Source organism: Fukomys damarensis, unplaced genomic scaffold, assembly GCF_012274545.1.
Source record: "Fukomys damarensis isolate Sample0158 unplaced genomic scaffold, DMR_v1.0_HiC HiC_scaffold_39, whole genome shotgun sequence".
Taxonomy (NCBI): Eukaryota; Metazoa; Chordata; class Mammalia; order Rodentia; family Bathyergidae; genus Fukomys; species Fukomys damarensis.
Window position 1 is genome coordinate 78761189 of NW_022900951.1, and position 9088 is coordinate 78770276.

At 41.0% G+C, this 9088-nt stretch overlaps 1 protein-coding gene across 4 annotated transcripts in view; it reads left to right on the forward strand.

The window, feature by feature from the left end:
- Positions 1 to 601: 601 nt before the first annotated feature.
- Positions 602 to 9088, forward strand: part of Drp2 (dystrophin related protein 2) — a 45786-nt gene continuing 37299 nt past the window's right edge. For 2 of the 4 annotated variants that reach the window (XM_010623406.2, XM_033760292.1), the window contains exon 1: positions 7687 to 7706. Coding sequence is in view for 2 of the 4 variants with exons in the window: in XM_010623404.2 (XP_010621706.1) it covers positions 7590 to 7706 (117 nt within the window). In the remaining 2 variants the exon portion in view is untranslated. Of the gene's footprint in view, positions 950 to 7527; positions 7707 to 9088 lie in introns of those variants that run through there. The other 2 variants (XM_010623404.2, XM_010623405.2) reach the window with 2 other exon arrangements.

The window sequence follows — 9088 nt, forward strand, 5'->3', positions numbered from 1 at the left end:
CCATTGCATTAGTGATTTCTCCTAGGTCTCAGGGTGTTTGGAGCTCAAACTTTTAACAAAAGTGATGGTTAATAGAGTAAAGGCTGCTCTGAAGAAAAAAGCAAGGAGAATGATTGGAGAAGTCATTGAAGGAAAGCACATAACACCTCTATTTTCTCAACTTAAAGTCCATTTTCTTTTCACTGTTTATTAAGGGATTTTTTTCCCCACATGTAAGATCTAAGAAGTGGTGAAGACAAGACTCAGGGGTCACTGGCAGACTACCCTGGGCCCAAGATTATGTTGAGTAGCAGTGGCAATTGTAGAGCAGAGTGTTTTAACCCCTAACATGGAAACTGAATCCTGGAGTAGCTACTGAGGGGCCCCTTCCAGCCACTGGCTGTGAAGTTGCTTTTGGCTCTGGATTAGATCTGTGTAAGTTGGGGCCCAGGCTCCTTGCTCAGCTCAGCAGCTTGTATTGATCTCCGGGACTCTTTTGTCTCCTCCTCCACAGTTGAAGCCTCTGCCCTTCTCTCTCTCTCTCTCTCTCTCTCTCTCTCTCTTTCTCTTTCTCTCTCTCTCTCTCTCCCGCTCCCTCCCTGGCTCTTTCTCTTTTCCTCCTTTGCTCCTAATGAATTGAAATCTGTGAGCTGCACAGCTCTGGTAGTTTCACAAAACTGTCCTTGCTCTTTCTGCATTTGCCCAGTCAAGGGTATCTTTGGCTGAGGTCAGAATAATGCTGTTAGTTCTGCTGATGATTGCATAGCAACACAGAGCAGCTCGCAAAGGGGAGGAGGAGGAAAGAGAGAAGGAGGGCAGGGAGGTGGGAGAGACAGAGGGAGAGTGTGCATACAGCAGCTGCCGGCATCCCTGTCTCAGGGACTTCTTTGCTGATTCACAGAGGCAGCCCAGCCCTGGCCTCCCAGCTTCCAGCTACCCAGCTGCTTCTCAGACCTGACAGAATCAGAAGGTAGGTCACGGAGAAATTATTTCCAAACCTCACCCGTGTTCAGCTGGCTGGGGGGAAATAACTGAATGACTGAAGGCGGGGAAGCTCCAGATATACTGTGTGTGTGTGTGTGTGTGTGTGTGTGTGTGTGTGTGTGTGCGCGCGCTCGAGCGCGTGTGTGTGCGCGCGCACGCGCCTGCCTGCCTGCCTGCCTGCATGTGCCTTTGGGGAAAAACTTGCATTAAAAATATTCATCATGAGTAGCCACTGCTTGAATTCATAAAGAAGAAAAAGATACCCAGGAATAGAAAATTTGAGCAACTGTGATCTAAAAGCAGGAAGGTCCATGGTTTGCTTCTTTGAGAGGAAAGGGACGTTTATTCATGTATTCATTTATTTATTTATTTATTTATTTTCGGATTTCAATGACATGCTTTTTGTCCAAGGGTAGATTTCCTGGTGAGAGGAAAGGAAAGGTGTTTAGAAAGCCTTGGCTGGAAAGGGGGAAGAGAGGAAACATGGGCACTCCAAACAGATTTCCTAAGCAAATGAGTAATCTGAACAGCAGAAAGGACATAGGAGTACTACCCTGAGGTAACCTGGGCTCTGACCTAAATCCTGGGACTGAAGGACTCATTTAATCTCTGTATTTATTCCCTGGTTGCCTTTATTTTGCCTGTGTCACCCCACCACCACCACCACCTTGTCTTCTCCTCTGCTTTCCTTTCTATCCCCTGTAGTCTTTCCACTCTTGAGAGCATAGCTTGGAGTGCTTTGAAATAGCTTACTTCTCTTGGAGTCCAATCCCCACCCCGCTTTTCTTCTGTTCTCCCTTTCATTATCAGCAGGCCAAACGTCCCAGCCTGGTGGGTCGTCTGAGGCTGTGTGGGTAGTTGAGGTTTGTCTTTGCTTTGTTAGCCAGGTGGAGAATGGCCTCATGGGTATTGGTCCAAGGATGTAGCCTGGCTGAGCTGGGGTGGGGAGACAAAGAGGGATGTTAACAGGAGCTGCTGCTGGCTTCCATCAAGAGCATGATGCATGCTATCTGGCAAAGAACATACTTTTTCTTATATTTTCTTTTAGATTGTTCAAAAGAATAAAGGCCTTTTTAAAATTCTCTATGTTTAGTTCACCTTAGCTCCTGGCTTTTCCAAAGTAATCCTTGTTTCTAGATTAAAGGCCCTCAAGTAAATCACCTTTCAAAAAGACCCGGTGGGAGCCACAAACCTCAGGAAATGTTCTCCCTGAGGTTTGGCTAGAGAGATGATTTCAGAGCATCTCATGGTCTTCTAAGGAACCCCCCTCCCTGAAAAGACAGTGCTAGAAGTTGACGTAGATGTCCTATCCCTGAAAAAAAGACAGAGTCCTTCTTTCCCTCTGCCTCGTAGTCCTACTTCCTATAAACTGAAAAAGGGGAGAGGGAGATTCCAAAGGAAAGGAATGAGTAGCCACACTATTCCCTTCTCCAAAGGTAATAGGTTCTTTTGTATACTTCCAGAGATATCTTATGCAAATATAAGAACATATTTTCCTTTTTTGTACCAATATAGACTATTCTTTTTGTACTTAAAAATATATTAAGAGACCATTCTATATTGGCAAGGTGTTCTGTGTTCTTTTTAATAGTTGTATAAAGTTCCATTGCATGCACATACTATTATTTATTTAATTAGTCCCTTAATGAGGGGCATTTAGGTTGTTTGCAAATTTTGGCCATTTCAAGCCTCACTTCAAATGCTAACACTGTACATCTATCACTTTACACAAATGCAAGTAAATGTACATATTCAAAACCTTTCTTGTGTTCCTTTCCAGTATTTGTATAAACAAAAATCAAGGGCCTGTGTGCTTATATAATTGGAGTTCAATTCAATCGCTTCTTGGCCTTTCAGCTAAGATCAATTCAATACGTCACATCAGGAAACATTCACCAAGTGCCTTTTCTGTGCCTAGCACTGTGTTTTAAAATATGTGGAATTTAAATAACCTTCCATATGTCGACAATTTTACTTTCACACTAGAATCCTGATATTTTCCATATGTTTTAATGCTTTTATCCCTGCCCCAGAGAAACAGTATCTTCTCCCCCTGAAACCTACTGGAGCGGCCTATGTATGTTCTCCAGAACCAAAGCAATATTTCTAGTATTTACTGATTCTAAAAGACACGGCTTGTTATCAAACAGGATTCCTGGAGGAGATCACAGAAGCGTTATTTCTACCCCCAAAACATTCTCTATCCCGTGTATCCAAATCTCCTCTCTTACCTTAGCTCAAAAGTGTCCCTTTCATAAACTTATCCTAATCTTTCCAACTAGAAGTGAACATTCCCTCTTCTGTGACCTCTTATAGCATGATTTCTGAGTCTCATATATGGTACAAATCATTTCTGTCTTAAATTATACTTATTTGTGTGTATGTATTATTTTCTATACTTGACAAGTTAAGAACCATGACTGATTCATCTCCAAATCCTCATAGCCTCTGCAAACTAAGGGGAGGACTAGTTAAAGAATCAGGATATTCAGGTGGTAACTTGGGGAAGGATGGAAATAAATAAAGAAGCAGTGGAATCTTTGTGTAGCAAAAAAATACTGGCCCGGCCATCAGGAGGCCTAGGTTCACTTATGTTTCTGTATTTTTATCTATACAATATGACTGCAATTTTGGCTGGCCAATCTTACCAGGTTGCACCAAGGATCATGAAAGTCTAATAAACTATAAAAACATGCTGTACAAATAGAGGGAATAATAGTGTTTTGGTGACTGAAACCCTTTTTTGAGACAGGGTCTTGCAATGTAGTTAGAGCTTGCTTTGAACTCACTGTGTAGCCCAGACTAGCCTTGAACTCACAGTGATCCTCCTGTCTCAGCCTCTCAAGTACGGGAGTTACAGGCATATGCCACCAAACCTGGCTGGAACCCTTTAAATATTAACATTTAACACAGTAGTAAACCAAAGCATAGAGAGGTGAAATCACTTCAGGTCACAGTCAGGAGCAAAGTCTACAAATAGAGGATAGTCACACTAAGACCTGAAGGAGCTTATTCCTTTTCTGCCTGTGTTGGATTAGGTCTGAATTCTCCAACCCCTGGCTTTATCTTATTTTTCCTTTGTGAAGCATCATCCTGGCCTCAGATCAGCAGAGCAAAAAGAAGGAAGAAAGTTAATTCACAAAGAAGTAAATAATAAAAGGAATAAAAATATGTAGTTCACAAAAGAAATATAAATGCCCACTAAAAATGAGACCTCTAGGAATTATGGAAATGCAAAGTAATACTCAAGATGCCATTTTCAGTCACCAGGTTAGCAAATAAAATACTAATACATACTGTTAGCAAGTATAATGAGAAATTGGCACTCTCATACATGACTGGTAATATAAAGGGATATAAAACATTTCTAAGGCAATTTAGAAATACCTGTCACAAACCTAGAATTGGTTCTATAACCTTTACTCCATGAATTCCCCCTTCTAGGAAGCTGTCCTAAGAAAGAATCACAAATATGCACAAGGCTCATTGCAGTTTGACTTATACCACAGAAGTAGTATGAGCATATATCTAATTCTTAAGATAAATTTGGTATAGCCATCCCATAGAATACTATACAACAAAGATTATACTTAACACTTATTGAGCCTTACATTTGCCAGACATTACTGAGGTATTTAAATACAATATTTATTGATTTTAAGCATTAGAATAATTCTGTGAGGACAGAATCATTGTTATTCCCATTTTGCAGATAAGTACACTGAGACCCAGAGAGGCTAACTTATTCCAGCCTGCACTATTAATGGGCTGAATAGTGTATATTTGCCTCTAGGTTTGTCTGATGCCAGAGCCTATGGCTTCAACCACAGTGCTCTACCATGTATACAGCTGTTAAAAATCATGTTTTAGAGGAATAGTTAATGACATCCTAAAATAATGCATGCCAAATGAAAAAAGCAGGATATAGAAAAATAGCATTGATGGCTATTTTTTATTTTTAAAGTATACATATATATCTTTCATAGAAAAACTATTATGTGTTCATGCCTGTTAGTCATGGTTATCTCTCTGGGTGGTAACATTACAGGTTATTTTTGTTTTCATTCTTATGAGTTTCTTATTTTCCAGTTTTTCTATAAAGAACATAGTAAGCATTCTTGGTGGTAGAGTGTTTGCTTAGCATATGCAAGTCTTGGGTCTGGGCTCTAGCACCATAAATGAATGAATGAAGACTTTTTAAATGATAAGCTTTGCAGGGCTGGAGGTGTGACTCAGTGGTATAATACTGGCCTAGCATGTACAAGACCCTGGGTTTGATCTGTAGAATCACAAAGTTTTTAAAAATTTAAGAACTTGCATTACTATGTAATCCACAAAAATAGAAAATATTAATATAAAAATAAGTCCAAAAGCAAACCTGAGACCCTTATGCCTATAACATGTCTACAGCTCATCCACAGCAATACTTCACTTTTTATCTGAGTAACTAATTCCTTTATGTTGGTGTCTGATCACAGAGGAACCATCTTTTCAATAATTCTCAGGGGAATCATTTTGGGAATAAAGACCTATGAAGCTACATAACATCTTGAGATGTTGACCAAAGTATCTTTCAAACCACAAACTCTCGTGCCCTTGTAATCTGTAATATTCCCCAATCTTGGACACCATAGACCATAGATCCCTAAGGAGGAAGGGTAATTGATACAAAGAGCGTCCACGGATTTTTAAATGTACGTGTTTTTCTCACTCAGTAAGTTCTAAAAGCACAGTTACTATTGTAGGTGTGAGTGGGTGAAGTGAGATTTTGTTTTAATCTTAAGGAGCCCTTACACCTAAAATGCTGGAAAGCACTGGAATAGAGTCTACAATTGGTGGCTATTTAATCATTAGCATCAGAAATTCAAGATGCTCAGACCCTGCCCTTTGGATCCAGGTTTACATACTTTTGCCAGGCGTGAACAGGGATCAGCTTTATTATTTGCAAACATCATTTTTGCCACCCATCCTAATCATATTTGGATACATCCACTATACCTTCAACTGACTTGTACATCTAAATTGTGCTTAATATCTTTTTTCTTTAAAAAATTTTTGCAAGTATATGTTTATGATACATAATAAATATATTCACTATGTGATACTGGTACCTATAAATGGTGCATCTTGGTCCTCTTTATTCCCTTTCCTCTCCTCTCCCTCTCATCTTCCACCCATAGTTCTCCTTTTCTAAGCTTAGCACCTGACATCTAAAGCTGAATATGTCTCTAGCATAGCTTATTATGTAACACTGCCTTCACCCCTTACCACACCAAATTTGCTCCTTCTCTTCTTCTTCTTCCCTTGTTGACACCATTATCTATCCAGCTACTGAGTTAGAAACATTGACTTTTTTAATTTCCCTCACCTTTTGCATCCAATTCATCACAGAGTCCAATAGATTGTACCTCTCAACATCTTTCAAAGCTGTGATACCTGCTCCATCCTCACTGCAAGTGCTTTTCTACCAGCTTCTTGATGCCATCTTCCCCCAGGAGGATCACTGTACAGGGCAGGCAGAAGACCATACCCTTTCTAAAATGAAAATCTGGTCATGTCACTCCCCTGCTAAAAATCTTCAGTGCCTCCCAGTTGTTTACAAGATAAAAGCTAGATCATCTGGTTGTCATTCAAGGTATTGCCCAATCTGGCCACAGCCTCATTTTGCAGCCTTATCTCCTGCTACACCCCGCAAGGTACTTATCTTGTTCTTTGATCACCCTGAACACACAAACATTTTGTATTTGTGATGTTTGAAATATTCTTTTTTGTTTTATCTTTTCTGCCTAATGGCAATCCCATTTCTCTTTCATGAGTCACCTCAAGAACATTTCCTCTAAGGTAAATTTCTGTGACACGACCAGACAGAACTAATCTTTCCCTCATCTGTCTCTTTACTCTATCCTGTAAATATTCTATTATGAATTCAAATATCACTTTATGGTCTTTATTTTCCATGGTTGTTCTCTCTATATATAACCTCCTCAGGGGCAGGCCCCCTGTCATTTTTACCTAGTTGTCTCCTAAACTCCAGCCCTTCTGAACTCACCATTCTCTGAACATCCTTTGGCTTTTTGTGACATCAGCTTTTGCCCAGGTGGATTGGCCTACAAAGAATACCTTTCTGCTTTTCCCCTTCTTTGCACAGGTAAATGCCTACTCATCCTTTCAGGACTCATCTCAAATGCAGTCTGTGAACATGTGCACATTCTCAGAGTTAGCTTTCTCCACTCTGTGTTTTCCTAGCCTTCTGATCCAACCTCAGTTATACCATTTGCCACAAAAGCATTCTACTTTTATTAGGTTACCTAATTGCCTTCTCTACTCATCCCAGACAGAAATTCATCTTTGTATCTTTAGCATAAAGCAGAACAGGTAAGCAATAAATACTTCCTTGATCAATAATTAAAGTCTATTATGGTGCATAGTAGCCTGGGAAGAACTATAGGTTAGTAGGCTTTTAATACTGGTTTGCATAACTGGTCCAGGAATCTCTAAGTTGGTGCTGGATTCATGGGTCTTTCGTAGGTCTGGATTCTAAATCTCTCCTTGTTACTTTTCCAGGAACTAAATGGTCAACAGCTTGTCTGGTGCCCATCCTCATCCCTCCATGATTCTTGGTTCTTATGCAACCTATGGTCATGCAGGGATGCCCTTACACCCTCCCACGATGTCATGAATGGTGGGCTGCTGACAGGTTCCATCATAGTAGCAGCCTCCGATGCGCCTGCCCCCAGCCTCAGGTAAGTGTCCGATAGCAAAAGAGAGATCTCTTGAAAATAATTTATCATAGAATCTGTGTTGTACTTAGGGTATCCATGCTTCATAAGGCTGAAGGGTATTATCTGTGTACATGAAACCACTTGTATAGCATGGGGCCTCCTCTTTCAGGAATTTATCACTCATGAGGCCTTTTATGGGAGACACAGGGTGATGAAGGGTATGGGTTGGGCAAGCCAGAGTCCACTGTAGCTGTTGGAAACCAACTCCACGTTAACTTTCCAAGGGATGCAGATCTGGAGCGGTCCTAGAAGAGCATGATTCTTCAGGGCATGGCCTAGGACAAGTCAGGACATTCCTTTGCCTTGGCTTCTCTGTGTTATACCTCATATTCTGTAGGTATTTCCCTCTTGCTTTTGGCTTTTTCTCTCAAGTCCCTAGTCTTTCTTGCAGCTGCTAGCTCAGCCCCATTTAGAATTTCCTTGGATTCTTACTTGCTTCTCTACTCTCTTCTCCCCTAGGAACATGGTGATGGTGTGTATGTTCATTAGAGGATATATTAGAGACAATGATCTAGAGAGGGGAGATGGCCAAAGAAAGTTGACTGGAAAAGGAAGACACATAAGCATACTTTGAGTTTCCCTACACAGCTTTGGAGTCCAGAGGCAATGGAAGTGTGAACAAGTGTTGTCTCCTAGAGTCTCACATATAGGCTGCAGTGCTAAGTTTATGCTAGGGGAACAGGCTGTAGCTGAATCTACAGGGAGGAGAAATATAGTGGAGATGGAGAATGTGGATGCTAGGGAGCCCATTTGGCAAGGATAATAAAGCAAAATCAAAGTCCAGAGAGGCCTGAGAGATCCTCCCAAGCTGTTTTTCTAGCCAGAGAAAAATTGGTGCCTCTAACATATTCTCATATCCAGGGTAATTTAGAACTCCCCAGTTACCTACGCCTTATCTGGAGTGGGGCTTTTATGTGCTAAAGAGATAGAAAAGCCAGGGCCCTTCCCGAAGGCTTGCTATACTCATTGTGTACACCCTTCCAAGCTTCACCTCACAGTCAGAGGGAGCTTGAGGCTTCATTTTGTGATTATAAATGGTACAGTCCAACCTGTCTCTTTTTCAGTAGTTTAGTTTCACTTTCTTCCATTAAGGCCTTTATCTCAAAGGTTCAAGGGATGTGTAGATAGCCCTGCAGGGAAAGGGCTGTAAGAAGTAACTATCTTAGCGGTTTGGTGGCCTGCCTCGCAAGCGCAAGGACTTGAGTTCGATCCCTGGAACCAAAAAAAAAAAAAAAAAAAAAAAACCCAACTAAAATTCAAAGCAAAACGCGCAACGCGTGACAACGAACTGCTGAAAACGGCACTCTGGTTACTGCTACATCTACTGGTGTCCCGAAGTTTGC